Genomic DNA, 23281 nt, shown 5'->3' on the forward strand with positions numbered 1-23281 from the left:
TATTTTGACATTTTATTTTGTCTCCTTTATTTTTAGGCTGAATGTAAATGTCTGGTCACGTGATCTGTGCGGTGTGTGCGGTGGGCTGCGGAATGTTTCAGTGTTGACGCTACAGCGGCGCGGCTCGCGGAGGCGCTCCTTGCCGCTCACCGCTCGTGCCGCTGTAATCATAAAATAAGCTGCCACTGCGCATGCGCGAAGAGAAAGTGGATGGGACGCTTTAATTTATGTGTCGCTGTTCGCCGGACGGGCCGAGCTACTCAGCTCCGCGGCTTTACTGAGAAGCCTCAAAGCGGCGGCGAGGACCGGCCGCTCCGGGTGAGAAAATCCGCGCACCCTCTATTTTGTCGCATGTTTGGTGACGTCCAATAATCGACTTGCTGTGAAGTCTCCGGGGCCGAGGCCTAGAGACTTTTTTTGTAACGCGTAAATTTTTTTGTTTCGATGCCTGGATTTCGGTGCCCGTTCTGACCGGGTGTGAACCGATGAAGCACTTTATTCGGTGATTGAAGCGGAAACGGTCGGAAACGTTAGCCAGCTAATTGTAGCTACTGCTAACTGCCAGCGAGGAAGTGAGGAGCGAAAAAAATGACATCTCGGAGGTAAGGAAAACAATGTCTGCTGGTTGTGTTAGCTGCTGAGCTAGCTAACTTTTAACTAAACTCAGCTGTGTGGATGCTGCCGTGTCCGTGAGCAAGCACCGACTGTGCCAACGGTTCTGGAAAAAAACCGAGTAGCTAGTTAGCTAAAGAGCGCTTCATTTAGCATACACCGGCAAGTTAACGTTAGAGCCCAATCAGAGGATGTGTAGGGTAGTAAACACCGTTACTATCTGTCACATACTCACAGCACAAAGTAGTTACAGGAGTACAGTTACATTGGGGAGCAACACAATGACAATATCAGCTAAACAAAGCACAAACACATGATTTAAATTAACCATAAATCTAAGTTAAAGACTATAGAACCACCTCAGCAACACGAATCAGGTTTACTGCCAACTAGGTTTCCACATAGAAGGAATCTGCATTTGTGTTTTTGTGCACACGATACACAGAAAGTGAAATACAGATAAATAGTAAGCACTGAAGACGTGGACAGAGTACAGACTACTTGAACACACAACACTGAGGGGTACTATATTCACAGAGGGAGGCAGCCAGCAGTGTAAAGACAGTTATGAACAAAGACAGAGCAAACACTGATTGAGTCTGTGTTTGAATGAAGCCCAGAAATGAACCAAAAGGCTTGACACAAAGCAGCCTCAATGAAAAGGACAGAAAAAAGAGAAATAGAAATGTAGAGAGTTTCATGTTTGCAGTAATTTTGTGTGTTTTATTTATGCGTGATATTCAAGGCTAGTTTCCTCTCTGGAACAATAAAGTTGAAAGTTGCTGTAATGGTGAAACTTCTGTTTTTGCAACTGTCAAATGTGCCACATTTCAGCATCAGAAAACGTAGCATGTACAAAACTAATATCACAATATTTCAGGGTATTTTTGCAATAATAATGTTCTTGACAATATGACAAATTAGTCAAAATAAGTGATAGAGTTTCTTAGTTTGCTTCAAATCTTCAGTAAAAACTAAATTGATCTCTCATTTCTCAACAGTAACTCAGAGTGAGATTCAGATTCTGTCACAATATTAATAGTTCAACTAAATAAAATCTACCACAAATTACACATTTAAACAGCTCCCAAATACAAAAAATGTCCCCTGGGATCTATATATATAAATCAACAGCTGATTTCTCCTCTAATCATCAGGCTGTAACCTGTGACAGATATGGAGTTTATTCACAGAGGTTTACATCACCAAAGGTTTGTGACAGAATCAGAGAGGAGAGGGAGAGACGCTGTGCTGCTGCCAGAGGAGCTGCTGACTGAGTTCCCTCTGAGCGCTAAGAGAAGGAAAACATTCAGGACGCCACAGTTTATTCCACACTACTGAAGCTGCTCCTCTTTTTACTGGAACCACCAAGGAGTCGCTGATCATTTCACTTTCAGCCATGCTTGTCATGATATGAAACATGATATTAATTTTTCATATCATATTAAAAATAAAACCCGTATTGTCGTGAACAATAAGGCACACCCTAAACAGACACTCAGATCATCTGGTGGAAATTAAATGCAGTACATTTATTTGCACACAGCGCTGTACTCCACACTGACACTGATGATTGTTTCCTCCTCCTTTCAGGTGGTTTCACCCCAACATCACAGGTGTGGAGGCTGAAAACCTCCTGCTGACACGTGGAGTGGATGGGAGCTTTTTAGCCAGGCCTAGTAAGAGCAATCCAGGAGACTTTACGCTCTCAGTACGGTAAGTACAACGTACACTGTACGGGATGTATGATACTGTGTCTGCAGTTGTGAATTAACTTTCTCTTGCTCTTTACGACTGTACCTGACAGGTGATGGTTAAAAGGACACTTTTCTATGCTGTGTACAGGCCCAGACGAAATCTATGGATTTTTCAGTTGTTTTCAGCTATGATCCAGAACAAAAATAACCTCACACAATAATTTAAAGACTGTAATTACCTCAAGCAGGCTTAAAGAACTACTTAGATTTTAGAAACTTTGAATCAGACATTTTATTTAATCATGAATACTTAAAGAAAAAACATTTGTTTGAAAAGTCAGTCAACAAAATGTGGGACACATTGCCATTAAAATGGAACGTTCAATATGGGGCAGAGAGAACAAAAATTTATTTGCCAGTTTGTTAACAGTAAATGTTATTTTTGACATTTCTTCTCACTACACCACTAACCTTGATTTTAATGCTCACTGAAAACAGCACACGATTGTCACACACATGCACAGGAAGGTGGAGGAGACCGAGACAACATGCTGAGTTTTATAAGCAGCATTTATATTTCTAAAATTTGCAGTGTTCTGCAGGCGTAGGGGCCTGGTTATGGGTCTTGACTGCATGTGTTTCAGCAGGTGTGTCTGTAAGGCCTGAATAGAAGCTGCTGTTTCATGGTTTGTGTTGTTACCAGTATCAGTGTTGAGTTTATTTAACAGTCTTTTCAAAACTAAGCTTTATATTTCGATAAAATAGCCACCAACAAGTACAAGTTATAAATGTACAGGGCTCTCAAGATGTGATTCGTGATCCAAATGTAAACATAAAGGTAATAAAAGAGACACTAACCCCGGACACAAAGTAAATCCAGGTCATAAATGTTCTCTAATTATGTTTTATCTTTGTTTACATCAATTTGCAAACTGCAGTAAAAATGGCCACTATGTTTTTATGACATGCCAAGGACCAGATGACCAACTGAATGTCCCATCCATATAACTCAGTTATTACTATTCATATTGTAAGCAACAGGGATTTTGCACTAACAGCCAGCAACAAGATAAAGCATCAGTTGGGTGAGATGGGAAAGTGTCGGACTTCCTTTTAAGTGAATGTTAGATTATACCTACTTTTGGCTGTCATATGTACTGCTGCACTAATCAGTAGTTTTATAAAATAGTAGATCAAATCACTATATAATTCAGCTGTACACGACCTCACAAACAGACATAGTGAGCGACTAGCTGGTGAACGTCTAGCTGCTTCATAGCCAGATGTTTCACTCAGGAGTTGGTGGAGCTAAAATGAGAGTAAATATTGGACTTACATTTATCATGTGGACACAGACAAAACTTCACACAAATGATGACGTTGCTCTGTAAAAAGTAAAATGTTTGCTCACACATTTGACGTAACTGCAAGATGGTATAATGTGTTGTGTTTGCAGGGCCCGACAAAATCAATTAATGAGGCCGTAAAAGTACAATGTAATTCTGCTGCTCGATCAAAATGGAAAAAAACAAGATGGAGCAATGCCGTCATTGTGGTCAGTTTCTACTGGTTAGAATTCAGCTGAATCGTCCACAGAGGTCTCTTCCTCTCCAAAACAAACAGTCCTCATGATTAAAACCAGTAAAAACACTGAATAAAGCAGTTTCATGTTAAAAATCAGTGTTTCTATGATGTTGTTTGGCTTGTTTAGAAGGGGCTGCAGGTCTAGCTCCTGCTGAGGTGTGCTCGTGTTTTTCTCTGATAACTTAAGATCCAGACATTTGGGAAGTTTTATCAGGAGCCGAATTATCTGTAGAGGTCTCTTCCTCTCCAAAACAAACAGACCAGGTGATATAAAGCAGTAAAAACACTGAATAAAGCAGCTTCAAGTTAAAAATTGGGGTTTTTCCGATGCTGTTTGGCACAACGGGGGCTGGAGCTGAGCTGCTTCCAACAGTTGCTCAACTTATTTCTCCAATAACTTAAGATCCAGACATTTGGGAAGTTTTAATCAAGAGCCAAATTATCTGCAGAGGCCTCTTCCTCTCCAAAACAAATAGACCTGGTGATTTAAACTGATAAAAACACTGACTGAAGCAGTTTCACGTCAAAAATGGGTGTTTCTCTGATGCTGTTTGGCACGACAGGGGCTGAAGCCGAGCTGCTGCTAACAGTTGCTCAGCTAATGTCTCTGATAACTTTATATCCAGACCTCCAAAATCTAAAATACTTCATCTGGTTAAAACATATAGTTAAAAATGACCAAGATTTAAAAAGTGTATTGTAAAAATGTGCCTTAAACTTGGATAGAAAGTCGATTTATAACAATCAAATGACACAAACCTTCCCCTTGATTAAAATGGGGTGTTTTTAGACATTTTAATGCAGAAAAGTGACATGTTATATGTTCTTTAAATGTGCTGTAGTATTCACATTGTTAGATGTTGCTGTCATAATGCTAATAAAAAGGTCTCCACAGTGAGTTCTGCTCCATCTTAGGCCTGCAGTCTGTTGAATGACAGTGGCAAACCAGCACTAACCAAAGAAGGAAGAGCAGCCTTTTGCTAATAAAAAAAAGTTTGTGGTTTTTATCTCAGGGTCTGTCGAGTCATAAATTTTTAAGATGACGTATCATTAACTCAGTTTAGCTGATGTAGCCGATGCTATTTTTGTCCCAGTCTCATATTTGAGCTGCACAGTCTCTCATCTCACACCATATTTACTTCAGATGGAAACAAAACAAGTCATGCTCCTCTGGTGGAAACGGAGACGTTTCCACAGGGAGACTCGTCCCCACTGGTTCAGACCAGCACACGTCTGTCTCCTTTTGTGCTCATTCTGCCAGACTTAACCAGAAGTCATTCAGAGTTTCATGCTGCTGAGCTTCAGATCTGCCACAACTTCTCCTTTTTTGTATTTTCCGAGATACTGGTGGTCACCTACGATGACTCAACACAGCTCATACTGTCTATATCTGGTTTGTGTCACGTAGATGTGGTGCTTTCCTGTTAGAAACTGAATGTCAGTGCCATCGCTCTGCCTTTGAAATATTTTTAGTTTTCATTTTGTCTCTCACACCTCATGCACATAACAGAGATGGCACTTATGTTGTGAGTGTTCTTGTGACTCTGTGTTTAACTATCACTTAGCTTCTTTTAATCGTAATAAATGTACTCTGCATCTGAAGGGCTGGAGCATAAGATAATGTGTCGTAATGATGCAGTAGGGCTGCAAATTAGGATTATTGTCTTGATTAGTCGATCAGTCGTTGGTATATGATATGGTGTAGTGCTGCTGGAATGCATCGCAACAACACTCTGCACTTCTTTTCTCCATGTGAGGAAACAGAATATTTGCAGTTCACAAAATCAAGTTAAAATTCAACTTATCTTTCATTTTTTTAAAGAGCGCGAAGATCAGTGCTTCACCAAAGTGTGTGTGAGACAAGAGAGACAATAAAGTCAAATGCAGCGGTCAGGGTTTGTTGTGCTTGTTTTGTCCGACCAACAGTTCAGAACCCAAAGATTCAGTTTAAAGTCTCATAAGACAAATAAAATCAGGAAGTCTACTCATTTGAGAAGCGGCCCTCTAGATGAAGACATAAAGTGTCATGTTGGTTCGGCCCACTGAGATATTTTTGTAATTTTCTGTCAAAGTATGAGCTCATTGTGACTCTGCAGCGCTGACTTATTTAGAGTCTTCTACATTTAAAACTGGAGTATATCCATATAAATACATGTTCGTGACACACAAGGCACAATGCTGATTCAGCCTGTTGCTGCCAGGGAAAGCTCTCCAAGTTTTGCAGTATACTGAAGTTGTGGCGACTTTCCTGCACATCAGAAGTGATGCACTTACGTTAACCAGCCAGAGTTAAAGGGGGCGGGAGGACGGGAGAGACCATAGCAAAGGAGCAGTAGCTCGGAGTATGGTGGAAGCTATGGCGGAACATTCTATAAGGCGTCCAAGGAAACTTACTGGAGTGGATGCTTAAGATAAGAAAGAAACTCAGCATTTAGAGGAAGAATTGGAGAAAAAAAAGCCATCGAAGGCAGGGAGCTCACCTGCAGACATTAGGCTAGTAAATCTAGCCACTCACTTGCCTGACTGAGCAGGTGGTACAAAAGAATAAAAGACACGTTTGGGTTTTTTTGTGGAGCAGATGATGGAGGTCGCTAAAGATTACGTAATCTTGCTTCCTTCTCATCTCTGTTCAGAGTTGCAGAGAGAGATGAGTGAAGGAAAAGTTCGAGCTTGAGTTTGAACATTTTTTCAGAACAATTTATAAACATTTTTTGGACATTTCAGTATAATTTTTCAAACATTTTATTAATATTTTTCGGACATTTTATCAATTTTTTTCCTGACATTTGAACATTTTTTCAGGATGATTTAATAACATTTTTTGGACATTTCAATTTAATTTTTCAAACATTTTATTAATATTTTTCAGACAATTTATCAACTTTTTTTTTGACATTTTATTATTATTATTTTGGATATTTCAGTATAATTTTTCTAACACTTTATTAATCATTTTCAGACATTTTATCAACTTTTTTTCTGACATTTGATCATTTTTTCAGGACAAGTTTTCAACTTTTTTTTGACATTTTCTGACCATTTTTTTGACATTTCAATATATTTTTTCGAACATTTTATTCATATTTTTTGGACATTTTATCAGCATTTTTTCTGACATTTAATTTTTTTTAGACATTTCATAAACATTTAAATAATATTTTTCGTTCATCTTATCAACATTTTTCGGGCATTAATAATTTTCACACCCTTCATTAACATTTTTTCCAGACATTTCATTGTCATTTTTTAGGACATATTAATAATATTTTTTGGACATTTTGCCAACATGTTTTCAGTGATTTATTAATATTTTTCCAGACTTTCAGTGCAAGTGAACATTTCAGTTACCCCGGAAATGGTAGTTAGTTGGGTGGTGTAGAGGATGTGGCCAAAACTCTTATATACTGCGCAGTTTTCCACAAGTTTAAGAGCAAGGTGGACAAAAAGGTTTTCCATGGGCACATCAACTTTCTGCCAACCTGGCAATTAACATGACAATTAACTTAAGTCTTAGTTGTTATCTGATAACAGCTGTAACATAAAACAGTTTGTTTAGGAGCAAATAAAAGCTGACTCCAGGCAACTAGTTTTCTGACCCACTTGACCCCGAAGAAAACCGCAGCGTTAAACCCTGCAAGTTAATTGGAATTTCTGAAGAAACATGAGCTTCCTGTTGGATTTCTATGTGTCCCTGCTGATGATGTTTTTACCCCCTGATGGCAGCATTTCTCTAAATGAATGTACTTTTTCCCCCTGCAGGCGAAATGGAGCCGTCACCCACATTAAGATCCAGAACACAGGAGACTACTACGACCTCTATGGCGGGGAGAAGTTTGCCACTCTGGCGGAGCTGGTGCAGTATTACATGGAGCATCACGGCCAGCTGAAAGAGAAAAATGGAGACGTCATTGAGCTCAAGTATCCGCTCAACTGTGCGGACCCAACGTCAGAGAGGTGAGCAGAAATATACATGTTCAGATTTGAGAGTTTTTTGCTACAGTTTAGTTCCTCAGCTTTAGCTGTATTTGGGGCATTTAATATGAAAGCAAGAGAACATTTTTTTAGTTTTCTTGTTATGTTCATTTACAGACACACACTTATTATATGAGTCTGCCTCCTTGCAGCAGCGAGGAGGCTGATGCAACTCACAGAAAAACATTCTCGTTGCTACATAATGACATTAAAACCAGCTCCTTCAGTTTTTCTCTGAGGTGTTGATATGCTGAATTAAAGTCAAGTTTTATATTCACTCTCCAAACTTATAAGAAATTGGACATGGCTCCTTGCTCCCACGTAAAAAAAGCTGTAACATGTAATGATAATAAAAAAACAATTAATTGTAGGGCTGTTGTACTGTCTTTGGCCCTTGATTAACTGTGCTTGTAAACAATAAACATCCTTGCTTATGTCTCATCAATAACGAGTGCAAAACGAGTTTCATGAGTCGAACCTAGTCGAAACATATTTCGCCGTTGTGGTTGTTTTTGGCAGATGGTTCCACGGACACTTGTCGGGCCGGGAGGCAGAGAAGCTGCTGACGGAGAAAGGGAAGAACGGCAGCTTCCTGGTGAGAGAGAGCCAGAGCCACCCTGGGGATTTTGTTCTGTCAGTGCGGACAGGAGATGACAAGACGGACAGCAGTGACAGCAAACCCAAAGTCACTCACGTCATGATCCGCTGCCAGGTAAACACACACTTCTCAGCACCTTCAAGTTTCCCTGCCTCTCCACAGCACGTCCTCTCTGTTACATCAGAATATGTAGAAATGGAGACATTAAAATTTCTTTAATGCTGTGATACTGACTAATACAGATGTTTAGATGAACTGCTGTGTCACTGCAAGGATCCAGATGTTTTTGTTGCTGTTTATTTAGTTTACTGGACGCTCTCTGATGTTATAGTTTTCCATATATTTAACTTTTAGCTGCAACATTTTATCAGATTTTTTTGGGACATTTTGATAATATTTTTCAGACATTTTATCAAGATATTTTCTGACATTTAAAAAAAAAAATTTCTGATGTTACCAACATTTCTTTTGGACATTTTATTAACATTTTTCTGGACATTTTGACTATATTTTTCAGACATTTTATCAAGATTTTTCTGACATTTTAATAATTTCCCTTCTGACATGTTACCAACCTTTATTTTGGACATTTTATTAACATTTTTTCTGATGTTTTGATAATATTTTTCAGACATTATATCAAGATTTTTTCTGACATTTTATGACCATTTTTTCTGTCATTTTAATATTGTTTTCTGACATGTTACCAACATTTCTTTCGGACATTTTATTGACATTTTTTTGGGACATTTTGATAATACTTTTAAGACATTTTATCAAGATTTTTTCAGACATTTTGATATTTTTTTTTCTGACATGTTAGACACACTTCTTTCAGAATTTTTATTAACATTTTTTCAGACATTTGATATTTTTTTTTGACATGTTACCAACATTTCTTTCGGATATTTTTTCAGACATTTTTTCAGACATTTTATGACAATTTTTTTCTGACATTTTAATCATTTTTTCTGACATGTTACCATTTCTTTCCGACATTTTATTGACATTTTTTTGGACATTTTGCGAATATTTTTGAGACATTTTATCACATTTTTTTCTGACATTTTAATAATTGTATCTGACATGTTACCAAAATTTCTTTCTGACATTTTATTAACATTTTTCCAGACATTTTGATAATATTTTTCAGACTTATCTAGCAGCTCCATAGTTTGCTTTGTCAGTTGGTCAGTCGGTCCAGAAAAGTTCCCCCACCCTTTGCCGTCCACAGTTTTCGCCCTAGGCTGAAATTTGTCTTGTGGGTCAAGTGTGTTTGTGTGTGAAGGTGTGTTTGTGTTCATGCCAGTTGGTTAAAAGGGGGTGTAAATATGGGAACATGACTTCCAAATGGATTTGGAGTTGCACAAGATGGAGGACAAGTAATGAGGTTGTGTTTGTGTGTGAATTCAAGTACACGTGAAGGAGAGGAGAGATCATTACACACAGTGATGCATCCTCTTATTCAATATTATTCCAGCCATAGTCTGACTAAAACTGAACTGGAGCTTCTTATTAGTTAGCTTCTTAGTTTGACAACCAGAGAGAAACGTCATCATTTTCTTGCACCGTCTGATAGTCAGGTACCGTTGTGGGACAGACTACGATGGAATAAGTGTGTCTAATGTTGATTTTCTTTCATCTTAACACATAATGACATGTAAAGTCAGTATTATTAAATAATGTAAGGGCCCCACTGGCAGTAAGAGGTCAACAGACCCCACTGACCAACTCTCCAGAGCCAGCTGCATCCCTCTGGACAGGTGGTTGCCCTAAAGGCCGCATTAACAGCTGCCTGTCCTGCTCTCGCTCTGCTCTGAACCGTCAAACTGTCTGCTGAATTCTGACCTAAATCAGACAATGGGGAAGAAAAATCTGCTGCAGAACAGACTGTGTGATGAATGCAGTCATTTCTGAGCCTTTTCAGGAGAAAATAAAATATAGCAAAGTGGCATTTGGTCACACTGCCTCGCTTACTTCCACGATTAAAGAAAATACATACTGTGAAATGTCATTAAGTTAGTTGCATACTCTTTATCACTGTGCAAAAAATCAACAGTTAAAACCAACAAATGTAAAGTAACAGAAGGCAGCAAAACATGCATTTTGATATTTTGATTCAGAGAGATTTAGTATCATTACCTTCTGAGACACGTCTAACTTTAGGTGCAGGAACTCATCCTGAAAGTGGAGTACAGTGAAAACAAAAGCAGAACCTGTGAAGACGGGTACACCTGAAGTGACAGGTCATTGAGTTCCTGTAGTGGAAGATTCAGACACATCTGTGCTCCGAGGAAACGTTCTTGTTAACAGTTTGTTTAACAAGAAAGAAATGCATACAGATGTGTCAAACTTAAACCCAAACACACATCAGGATCTTCAGTTTCTGTCCCCAAAAAGAGACGTGGCCTTGACGTTTTGCCAAATGACTGTGCGTGGCAGTCTGGTCTGTTAGCTTATGCAGCTAGATGGTGGCGTAAATGTCTAACTAGCGAGTAAAATTCCAAGTGCTCACAGTTGTCTCATCTGCAAATGCTTTGGAAGTGCATGTTTAATAATGTATGGCTCTATATAGTCCTACTCATTTCAAACTACTTTAACAAAGTGATGGAAATGGGGTGAAATATTATGAAAAGGGGTGAAAATTTATTGGCAAAAATGTGTGGGAACCCTGACTCAGGATGCTGCAGTGTCTGTAAACGTGTCGTCTGGTTTTTCTGAGTCGCTGTGTTTCTTGTTCACGCACATTTTTAAAAAAACAATTGAGACATGTTTGCTCATATGGCTGTTGCTTCTTCTTCAGCATGACCTGAAGTACGATGTGGGCGGAGGGGAGAAGTTTGACTCCCTCACTGACCTGGTAGAGCACTACAAAAAGAACCCCATGGTGGAAACTCTGGGCACTGTCCTTCAGCTCAAACAGGTACGTGTTTACTGTTAGCTAGGCAGCATTTTCCTGAGTTGTAAATTCTGGTACTGACTCTCGCTCTCCTCCTCAGCCCCTGAACACTACCCGTATTAACGCTGCAGAGATTGAAAGTCGAGTTCGGGAGCTGAGCAAACTAGCGGAGGCCACTGACAAGGTCAAACAGGGTTTCTGGGAAGAATTTGAGGTGAGTGGTTCTGTCGTTGTGTCACGCCGCAGCTCACCTGTCCTTGTTTGCACGCTAAGGTGTCATGCAGAGATCTGACTCCCCTCTCTTTTCTCCATCCAGACCTTGCAGCAACAAGAGTGCAAACTGCTCTACAGTCGCAAAGAGGGCCAGAGAGCAGAGAACAAAAACAAGAACAGATACAAGAACATTCTGCCTTGTGAGGAAAAACCCCGACGGCTCTCACTATAACAACGTTTCACTTTCACCTGAGGGGATTTTTAAAAATGTTTTTGTTTCTGTTTCCAGTCGACCACACACGTGTGGTGCTGAATGACAGGGACCCAAATGAGCCAGGCTCTGACTACATCAACGCCAATATCATCATGGTAGTATCTGCTGTCATGGTAAACTCACTTCATCCTCAGGGAAACACACACACACACACACACACACACACACACACACACACACACATACACACACACTTTTTATCCTGTACTTGATAAAGAAAATGTTGAATTGTGTTGATCAGTCATTCTTCCATGTGTGGTCAGTGTTTTTGTTTTGACTCCATGTGTTGTGTGTTTTCAGTTCTCAGCTGACCGTGTGTGTGTTTGTGTGTGTGCAGCCTGAGCTGGACCCAAAGTGCAACAGTACAAAGGTGAAGAAGAGCTACATCGCCACTCAGGGCTGTCTGCAGAACACCATCAGTGACTTCTGGAGGATGGTGTTTCAGGAGAACTCACGAGTCATCGTCATGACCACCAAAGAGGTGGAGAGGGGAAAGGTGAGCACAACAGACGTACCTGACTCTGATTTTGAAACATCAACATATTTCCAGTGCAGCTACAGTGTATTAATATCAGGTTTGGTGTCAGTCACCAGTGGTGAAAGAAGCACTCAGATCCTTTACTTGAATAAAAGAAGAGACACCACAGACTAAAAATACTCAATTCAAAATGTTACTGACATAAAAGTGCACAAGCATTATCAGCAAAATGTACTTAACCCCTTCCAGTCTATGACACTGGAGTTCTCAGCTTACATTACTGTCTGTGAGGCTGAATGGAGGGCTGTGTTAAAGCTAGAGTGAAGATACTGGTAGCTTGTCAGGACGAAGGCAAAATACTGCTCCAAAGTTGAGCTAAATTTTGGCAGAAAAACACTTGCATGGCCATTTTCACAGAGTCCCTTGAACTTCCACCTCAAGATATCTGAATGAAGATGGGTTCTATGGATACCCAAACCCCCGTCTCCACCAAACCCTTTCAGTCCAGCACCTTTGGAACCAGCAGTAAGCCTTCAGACATGGTACCTAGACCCTCGGTGTGTTCAGACAGTCCTCTTAAATGTGGGCGGGGTTGTTGTCACTCACTGCTCCGTCCAGCACTCGCTGTATTTCCTCATCAGCGGTGACACAGATGGAAGTCTGCACCTGGTTTATCGTCCACAGAACGAGGCTGCACGCCCACATTTTCACAACAAAATAGAACAGGCTGCAGTGAGAGTCTCTCTCCATGGGATATTTAAAAATAGCATGGATTTTTCTGTGGTGTTTCTCAAGGCTGTGGTGTTTTAGTGTGATATTATTTTGGAGGGGCAATTTTTATAAATTCTTGAGCAGTAAGAAACACTTCAGTTTAGCACCAAATCTGTGTAACAGATAGTATCAGCCTGCGGTCTCCCCCTTCAGATTCCCTGTCCCCCCTAAAAAAAGACAAAAATAAGTCGGTGGGCGTGGGGAGTAGAAGTGTACCAAAAGTAACTAGTACTCAACATGGAGAATGGCTCAGTTTCTTTGTATAGAATATGATGTTCTTGTGTTTTTATCACTAACAAATACATGTGAGAGCATTTTAATGTTGTAGTTCGTTAATGTGGAGACAATTTAATGCTGCATTCCAGGCAACCTGTAACTTGATTAACAATTAACAACTCGGTAACAATGACCTTACTCCTCTAAACAACAATGGCATCCCTATGGAAGCGGTGTTGATGCAGGTGATACACGGTGAGAAATAGAGATAAAATAACCCTAATGTTAACGCATTATTGGCAGCCGCTCTAACAGCTAGTTTCCAGTGCAAGAATAAATCAATACAAAATACGTTTCACAACACACAGATAACGTAAAATAAAAAGTATAATAGCATCTGTTTATTTGAATTGTGACCTTAAGCGCCGTTTCTCCTCCTCCGTTTCACTCAAATGAGGAAGGAACCGCCACCTTTGGTGACAGAAGTGATCATAAACAAACATAAACCCTGCACGGTCCGCCATGTTGCTTTGAGAGTTTGGCGTGACTTGCCTGGAACGCTATGAAGTCGTGAGTTGTGACTTGAAGTGGTGACTTGCGGGCTCAGAAACTTGCCTGGAACGCAGCATAAGATACTTTGTGCACTTCTGGGTAGATTAGTAGTGTAGTGCTTAGGGATGCACCGATCTGATATCTGGATCAAATATCGGCACTGATATCATCCAAATAGATGGATCGGGTATTGTAAAATGCAACCTATACCTGAGGCGATCCTTTCCCTTTAAATCTATTGCGACGCGAGCTACGTCATACGTCATGGAGCGAAGGAGAGAATCTGCTGTGTGGAGGTATTTCACACTATTTCAACTGCTGCTGCACAATTGTTTATTTTTGTTAAACATAAATAGTTTCATTTAATCTTAGGAGAGATCTGTGTAGTCATCAATGCCTGATGCCTCTAGTCTTTTCTGTTCTACATGTAAAGGTGTATAGCTTTTTAGGTCAACCATGGTATCGGATCGGTATCAGGTATTGGCTGATACTCAAAACCGCGGCATCAGGATCTGTATCCAAACTGAAAAAGCTGGATCGTTGCTTCAGCATCGTATTAAATGTTTTCATGTAAACTGTAACTGACAAATAAATGTAGTGGAGTAAAAACTACAATATTTCTATCTGAAATGTAGAGTAGAAGTATAAAGTAGCATAGAATAAAAATACTCAAGTAAAGTAGAAAAAGAGCTCCACATTTATCAGCTACAGTTTCATTATCATCAATAATTATAATCAATGAATATGAAATATATTATTCTGAAATGGGTCGTTATGCAAAGTGAGTGCTTTTAGCACTTTAAGTATATTTTTGATGCTGATACTTTTGTACTTGAGTAATAGTTACTTACCGAAATGCAGGACTTGAACTTGTAACAGAATATTTCTACTTTTTAAAAAGATCAGAGTACTTCTTCCACCTCTGCTCGTTAGCCAGCAGCATCAGAGGAAACATGTCAAAGTGAACGTTATTGTGTCCCAACAGAGTAAATGTGTGAAGTACTGGCCGGACATGTCGGCTCTGAAGGAGTACGGAGCGATGCGCGTTCGCAACGTCAGAGAGACGGCGGCACACGACTACATCTTAAGAGAACTGAAGCTGTCTAAAGTTGGACAGGTAAGTTGTGTTTGTGTGTTTACATGTAGATGAAGTGGAAGCTCAGAAAATCTCCCTTTTTTTGGAATTTATATTTTCAGATTTGGGGAACATAATTTCAAATGAGTGTCGTAATGATATCTACTAGTTCTTAACCTATGGTTAAATCCAATCTGTAGTGAGGAGATGCAGTTTCACTAGATGGCACTAGTGGCGTTGAAGTGAACATTTAATGAACATTGTGTTGCTGCAGTTTACAAGCAGCACTAAACAGATTCCGACATTACTGCTGCTTGTGCTCAAAATATCTGTTTAGTAAATGTGTTGCAGATCAAATGAAGGGTGTTTGAATTTGAATTTTCAATTAACTTTAAATCTCAGTGTTTCAATAAATTGGGGCTACTTTAAAATGGACTCCATGTGAGTTGTAAAGTTGAAAAAAAAAGTGCTTTTCACATATTAAGAAGACAAAATCCTTTCCACTAAAAGACCAAACACCAACAATGACTGTATCTGTGTTTGCATCAAAGCCTTATATATTTTTTCCTCTGTGCCATAGAGCTCCATTGTTGTCCAAAAACTATTTAAAGCACGTCAGTGAGTCACTGCTGCACTGGGTGACATGTTCCTTTTATAAAGATGAACATAGGCATTATAGTTAAATTTGACTCAGTCCCACACACACACCTTCCTGCAGTCGGAAATACTCACTGGAGCACCAGATGTGTATTAATACGCAGATAAAAATAGTCCCCTACAAATGTACTATTTTCTCCTGCTTGAGTCACGTTTGATAAAATGTTAATTGGCTGACTAAAGCCTCCTACAGGCTGTGAGATTTTAGCCGTCTTCTAAGTTTAGTGCAGCTACACTGTGCAACATGGATCTGATAAAAGTGGGTATGCCATCAGGTTTGATGTCTGCAGACTGTACGATGACAGCACCTTCTGAACAACATACAACTAACATGAGTCAAGCCCTTCTATAGCAGCATTTATGTGTGTTGAAAAAGTCTGAAGAGGAGGAGGAGGAGAATGTGGATGCAGTCATGGCTGAAGAAAAGAACCCATTGTGGCCAATTTTGCAACGACAGCTCTTAATAACTATTTATTAGCATCTGCTAGCATTTAGCATTGTGCATCATTTCAGGCTGCATTTCTATTGGTTGGTTAGTAGACGGAGGTGGTAACAGCAGTCACACAGTGAGATGGTCATGTTTTTTAAAACAAGGTATTTTTATTGATAATTCAGTAAAAATGTACAGAGCATCAGCAAACATAGAACGAACAAAGACAAAAAAGATAACCCCACCCACCAACCCGAGAACAAACAGAGAGAGCCAGACCAGCCAAAGGAAATCCAGTAGACAAGAATGAAAAAAAAAAAAAATTAATTAAAATAAATTAAATTAAATTGATAAGAATTAAAAAAAAAAGATATATGTAAATACAAATAAAAAATTGGTCAATAGGGGCGTCGGTGGCTTGGCGGATGGAGTGGGCGCCCCGTGTGCAGGGCTGTTGCCGCGGCGGCCCGGGTTCGATTCCAGCCTGTGGCCCTTTGCTGCGTGTCGCTCCCTCTCTCTCTCTCCCACTTCGCACTTCGCTTTCCCCAAAAAATATCTTAAAAAAATTAATTTAATTTTAATAAATGGAAAAATGACGACAAATGAATTGACTTGTGTGACATAAGGAGTATGTAGTATAGCGTGTTTCATTACATTTTTTCAGCTGCCATATTTACCACAAAAGCTGCCGTGGGGCAACCAGCCTCCAAACATTGTTGAAAAAGTTTTAAATATTAAATCCTAGACACATTGTTGTTGTTGTTGTTTTTTATTTATTTTCATTGGATTTGTTGACCTTTACACAATATAGATAGATTTCCAGCCTTATCCTTTCAAGAACCTCAGTATTAATGTATTGATTACGATTAATTAAACTGTAACGAAGCTCTTTCTGTGTGTTGAATGTCGTTTTTGTTTTGCGTGTTTTTCAGGGGAACACAGAACGCACAGTTTGGCAGTACCACTTCAGGGCCTGGCCGGACCACGGAGTCCCCACTGACCCCGGCGGTGTGCTCGACTTCTTAGAGGAGGTCAACCTGAAGCAGGAGAGCATACTGGACGCTGGGCCTATAGCGGTACACTGCAGGTACACACACCTGATTAAACTAGACATAGATCCTCTGTAACAGACAACACAAACGGTCACAGAGGAAACCTGCTAACTCAAAGACTGTCTCTCATGCTCTTCAGTGCAGGGATCGGGAGGACAGGAACGTTTATAGTGATCGACATCCTGATAGACGTGATCAGGGAAAAAGGTGAGTCCTGTAAATTTACACTGATCATTACAAGTGTCAGTGTGTCGTCACCGGTGCTGAGGCTGTTATCAGTGTATGATACTGTTGTCCTGCTGCAGGGGTGGACTGCGACATCGACGTGCCAAAGACCATCCAGATGGTCCGTTCTCAGCGCTCTGGGATGGTGCAGACTGAGGCGCAGTACAGATTCATCTACATGGCTGTGCAGCACTACATAGAAACGTTGCAGAGACGCATAGAGGAGGAGCAGGTGTGACGCAGATAACACCACCATCACTCTTTCCTGTTTCACTTTATTTCTCCTGCTCCTGTCTCCTAACCAGCCTCTGTGTTCTCCTCTGCAGAAAAGTAAGATTAAAGGGCGCGAGTACACCAACATTAAGTACTCTTTGTCTGACCTGACTGGAGGAGAGCAGAGCCCTTTGCCTCCTTGCACTCCTATTCCTACTCCCACCTGCACAGAGTGAGTAAAGCTGTCCGCGAAGAGCAGCTGTTTAACTTGCATTTATACCATGGTCTGGTTGGATACTCTACTCTGATTGGCTGCAGGGGTCTTTTAAAAACTGATAATCGTCACTGTTCTGAATGAATGCACCGGCTCCATATTAGTGTCAGTATCTGTCTTCTGTTTACAAGTAATTTACAACACTGAGAGTAATGTTAGTCCTTCAGTGCCTCGTCCTCTGAACACCACAGGATGGAGACTGTAACACCCTGCAGGTACCACACCGCCCCTCTGAACTGAAGCAATCATTTCACATCCTGTCCCCTATTCAATTCACTACTTAAGGCTGCAGTACACATGGTGTATTGTTTGTTCGTGGAAATCTTGATACTGATTTTGGGGACGATGATATGGCTGATAGCGAGCTCGTCTTCTTGTTTAACATACTGTCAACTTAAGTTTACTGTTTGTCAACTGTATGCAGTGTTACTGACTTTGAATCTTGCTAGCATAACGTTAGCTTTCTGGCTAATAGTTGGGCCAAAGGGTTCCATGCTATGGGCGAGTAGAATATCTCCCGTTGCAAGTCTATCTGAGGTTCGTCCTGTTTACTGGAGTATTAAATAAAGTTTCTTTTGTATAAGAACCTTACGGGGTAGCAATGATTGTTCCAGGTATTAGACAGACCCTCAGGTGTTAGCATGGAAACTGAGATTTTGACTGCAGAAAGCACAAGTTACACTGGTATAAGTGGGATGATGTCATTCAAGGAGTCCATGATCACTTTTTATTGGCCTCTGCTGTGCGTCAGACGGTTCACGCCTCCATGTCAGCCATTAAAAAGTGATAAAGGACATTGTGTCGGGCATTATTCCTTACTTAAATAACTGTTTGCATCCTTGTAAAGAAAGCCTCGTCAGTAGCTTGTCATTAAAGTGTATGTGTGTGTTTATAGGATGAGGGACGACAGCTCCAGAGTGTATGAGAACGTGGGTCTGATGCAGCAGCAGAAGAGCTACAGATGAGATTCACCTTTGACCCCAGTGCTCTATCAGTTCCAGGTAAATGAAATGACAAGCTGCTCATATAGAAATCACAATATGAGACTGTAAAATCTCAAGTAAAAATAGGAATTATATTGATAAAAGCAGTGAGGGTGTTTGAATGGCGGGTACTATAATAGCTCACATGGTAAGTTCAGGATAATGTACATGTCCACAGCACTAGTTTCATTCCTGTTTGCTAACATGTTCACCCTTACGCCAGATGTGATTTTAATCAAGTTTGATCAAGTTTAAGCTTTTTTTTTAGCTTGTTACGCTGCCCTCATGTGGCTTTAAAATGATTTTTCAACCAAGAAATACTGTTTACCTTTACAAATTGCAGTTGCTTCTACTTTACCATTCTTTTTTGTTTGGTGTTACACAAACAACCTTTATATAAGGGGGACAGATGCAAAGTATTATGCAGGCAAGGCAGAGTGGGTTATTTTACCTGTCTTGTTTTAGACGATGGAGGAAGATGATGTGAGTGGTGCGTTCAGAAACACTCATTGTGAGTGTGGGAGCGCACTCTGACACAAACTGGAGCGTTGATAAATTGGGAGCGCTGTCTGAATGTAGCGTTGGGTTATCCAGAGCAGCGCACTCTCAGAGTGGCAGAGCGCACTCTGGACACTCTGTCTGTGGAGACGGAACAGCAGAGCGCTGAGCGGAGTGAATGTGTGATTAACTTAACCGTTGGTTCATTCATGTAGAAATATAACGCTCCGTTTCTTCCACCAACAGGGCTCTCATTTTAGTGTAGAGCGTCAGACTGAATTTACCAACGCACCATGTCAGGTCACTCACTCTCCGGGACCGCCAGTGTTACTTGAATAAGTAAACACTGACCATTATTTCTCCGGTTAAGGCCCATTTATGCTCCCTTTACGTACGAAAATGTATACGTCCGTTTCAAACGATGTTACCGTCACTGCCCACATTCTTCCATGCGCCCTTTACATTGGCATGGATGTTAACCAATATATCCACCAGGGGGCAGCGCAGAGTCAAAAGTTTATGACAAGAACAAACTCAAAAACAAACATGGCGACTGTGGAGGAGATATTGATAATGTACCTCTATCATAAAAGACAAAGTCTCTAGTACTGCCGATGAGAGAAATTGACGATGAGCATCATTTCCAGTACTTTCGGATGTCCGCCGGGGCATTCGATAACCACCATTGTTATTTCTTCTTCGTGTCTCACTAGAGCTACGTATCGGGTAGTGACAGCAACACTGCCCCCACGGTTTCTGGTGGTACTGCTCCGTTTGGCCCGTATCCATAAGCTTTATGGAAACATGCAGAAATACGGACGAAGCATAATGAAAAAATTTAGTCGACTAATTATGTTATCGAAAAATGTGTTAAAATGTTGTTAAATGTCGGTCTGTCTCTCCCAAACCCCAAAATTATGTCATCTAATGTCTTGTTTCGTACTCACGCCAAAGGGTTTTAGTTCACCGTCATGGGAGAGTGTGTAAAGCTGCCAATATTTCAGTGTAACAAGCTGCAGTAAGAGTATTTTGGGGCACTTTTATAGTACTTTTCTATGAAAAATGACTCAAGCTGATTAGCCGACTACTAAAATAGTAACCGATTATTTTAATAGTTGATTAGTCATCGATTGGTCGACTAGTCGTTGCAGCCCTAGTAAACACTGACCAACGGGACCAGAGTGGCCGACCCGTATGCTCTCACTCAGTGGATGGATGATGTCACAGGAAGCCAATCTTACAAAGGAGGACCACACTTGTTTGTTTTGCTATGGAAGCTAACGTTAGCTAATGTGCTAAAAAGTTAGTGTTCCAGAGAAATCCAATATTCCTCTTAATCCCTCCCCAGTTTCTGATGAGGTGGACATGATAACCCTTAATACACATAACCTTATTCATCCCTACAACAGGAAATACTTTTTCCCTAACCTGATATGAAGTGTGCGCTGCACATGTGAGCATTTTTGATGATGGCCTCCGTCCAGTCCTTTGGTCTTATCACATTTAACCATAGTTGTCTTTGTTTTTGTTGACGGGCAGTGGCGGCTGGTTTTGAGCCATGACTCCTTCTATTCTGGCTCCCAATAACACAACAAGACAAACACATTTTAACACTCCTATGGAGCCTACAGCCCTGTGGGGGAGAGGCAGCTGCACCTCCAACATCCCTGTTGAGAATATACAGTCATTAACATTTTTCTTTTTCTCTCTGTCTCCTCCAGGATCTTGATACCTGACAGTTTTTTCGCCAGCCACACCTTGACGCCTGAGACTTGACCGTAAATGACATGGAACAATGGAAAAACACACACATAAAAAAACAAGACACAAAAACGTGAGAGACACCAGACACCAGGGTCCTCCTGCTCTCACTCATCCCACATGAACATTTGCCCTCTAGTTGAATTCTAAACCACTGTGATGATCATCAGAAGAGCCTTTTGAGAAGCCTAACACGCTAAATCCTACTAAACCACAGTTTCTGGGTTTAGCCTTTGTAAATCTCACCCCAGACAAGGGCTGCAAACAGAGAGCACTCTCCTCAGAGGGAAAACCTAGCTAACCTTTGCTCATCTCTTTTTATTTTAATTAACCAAAGGAAGGTTATGTAGATTGTTTGTAGACTGAAGTGAGGAGTTTTCTGACAAAGGCCTGTGCCAAAACCACGAATGATTTAATCCACATCTCTCAGCCAATTAGAAGTCTCTATTCGGCCTGTTCAGCCTTTTACACGGTGGGAGACGAGGACATGTGGACAACAGTGAGGCGAAATTTCCAGTGATTATTGTCTAGTTGTCACTGTTCTATAGAGTAACGTTTCTGAATGAAGAACTATCGGCATTGTAGTGTGACACCGTATTTACTGTTGATTTGTAATCCACTGACTTCTGAACATGAATTCCTTTTTTTTCTGCTCCAGAACTGCCTCGAAGAGAAACTTAAATTCAGGCTGTTCAGAGTGTGAATTAACTTTTTTGTTGTCGTCCACATGGGTTTAATATGCTTTTTTTTTTTTTTTGAGGGGGGGAGGGATACACAGTGTCTGTAAGTTAAACCATTCCTGAGCTCAAGCCGAATGCCCTTACTGCTGCACTTTTATTTAGCAGCATTAACAGTTACAGTCAAGCCTTGATTCACCTGGTGGATTCATAAATAATGTAACCTGGGGTTTAGACAGAAGTTTCTTCACGCCTGCACTTCTATGTCAGAGTCAGTGTGATGACATATTAAGATTTCAGGGGAGTCTGTTGTGTATCTCAGTTGCAGGCATCGCCACAGACGCACGGCTGCCAAAAAAACTTTGTTTTTTAAGTTTTTTTTAAAAGTGCATATTACTTTTTTTTCCATTCTTTCTTGTTTTTGTTTTTTAAGACAAATGCCTTTTGTGTACCATTGCCTATTTTGAGCACCACATGTACTTAATTTTTAAGAGTCACTGTTTTAGGAAGCAGTCACACACCTCTCAGCTTTGGCACTATAGATAGTCATTGTTGTGGCTAGAGATTGTTGGCCTGTGATAGTCAGCTGGGTTCAGTAGTTTAAACACACTAACACTCACAGACACACTTTTCTTTTGTCTTTCTGTTCATGTTAATCAAACTTAAACATTTAAAGGAATAGTTTGACATTTTGGGAAATTTGCCCATTCGCCTTTTTGCCGAGAGTTACATGAGAAGATTGATACCACTGTCATGTCTGTAAGCTAAGTATGAAGCGACAGGCAGCAGCGGATTAGCTTAGCTTAGCTTAGCTTAGCTGAGCTGAGCTGAGCTGAGCTGAGCGTAAAGACTGGAAACAGGGGAAGGCAGCTAGCCTGGCTCTGTGCAAAGGTAACGCCATGACTGTGGGTGGAAAAAATAGCCATTTTTGCTGAGAAGTTTGATATCACTTTAATGTTTGTGTGCTATATATAAAGCTACTGCTGATTAGCTTAGCTTGAGGGCTGGAAACGGGGAAACAGCTAGCCTGGCTCTGTGCAAAGGTGACGCCTTGACTGAGAGGGGAAAAATAGCCATTTTCAATGAGAAGATGGATACCACTACTGTGTGTGTTCTAAATAAAGAGCTATAGCCGATTAGCTTAGCTTAGCTTCAAGACTGGAAACTGGTGGAAACAGCTAACCTGGTTCTGTGCAAAGGTGACGCCACGACTGAAGAGGGAGAAATAGCCATTTTAAATGAGAAGACTGATACCGCTTTCATGTTTGTATGCTAGATGTAAAGCTACTGCTGATTAGCTTAGCTGAGCTTAGCTTAAAGACAGGAAACAAGTGAAAGCAGATAGCCCGACTGTCCACAGATAACAAAATCCACCAACTAGTTTCTCCAAAACGCATTTACTTTGCCCATTACTTTTTGAATTAATTGTTTTGTCAGTAAAATGTCAGACAAAACTGAAACGCCCTATGTAATCATCTTCATCTGTACTCAAAGCAGCCATGCCCTTAATATTACGCAACTTTAAGCCTTAATGAAATACAAAGAGGTGAGTTATATAAAATAATTCACC

At 40.5% G+C, this 23281-nt stretch overlaps 1 protein-coding gene across 2 annotated transcripts; it reads left to right on the plus strand.

Annotated features, from left to right (window-relative positions):
• Positions 1-374: 374 nt before the first annotated feature.
• On the plus strand, positions 375-21066 carry ptpn11a (protein tyrosine phosphatase non-receptor type 11a). Of its 2 annotated transcripts, none has more exons than XM_033646833.2 (16): positions 375-602; positions 2206-2328; positions 7653-7847; positions 8385-8577; positions 11267-11386; positions 11463-11576; positions 11679-11775; positions 11865-11962; positions 12187-12345; positions 14852-14983; positions 16961-17115; positions 17220-17287; positions 17386-17537; positions 17632-17750; positions 18688-18793; positions 20995-21066. In XM_033646833.2, the coding sequence occupies exons 1-15, from the start codon at positions 589-591 to the stop codon at positions 18755-18757; spliced, it is 1809 nt and encodes a 602-aa protein (XP_033502724.1). In that variant the 5' UTR covers positions 375-588; the 3' UTR covers positions 18758-18793; positions 20995-21066. The 2 variants fall into 2 exon arrangements, with proteins under 2 accessions (XP_033502724.1, XP_033502725.1); XM_033646834.2 differs by having other exon boundaries at positions 11865-11944.
• The last annotated feature ends 2215 nt before the right edge of the window (positions 21067-23281 follow it).

Source organism: Epinephelus lanceolatus, chromosome 19, assembly GCF_041903045.1.
Source record: "Epinephelus lanceolatus isolate andai-2023 chromosome 19, ASM4190304v1, whole genome shotgun sequence".
Taxonomy (NCBI): Eukaryota; Metazoa; Chordata; class Actinopteri; order Perciformes; family Serranidae; genus Epinephelus; species Epinephelus lanceolatus.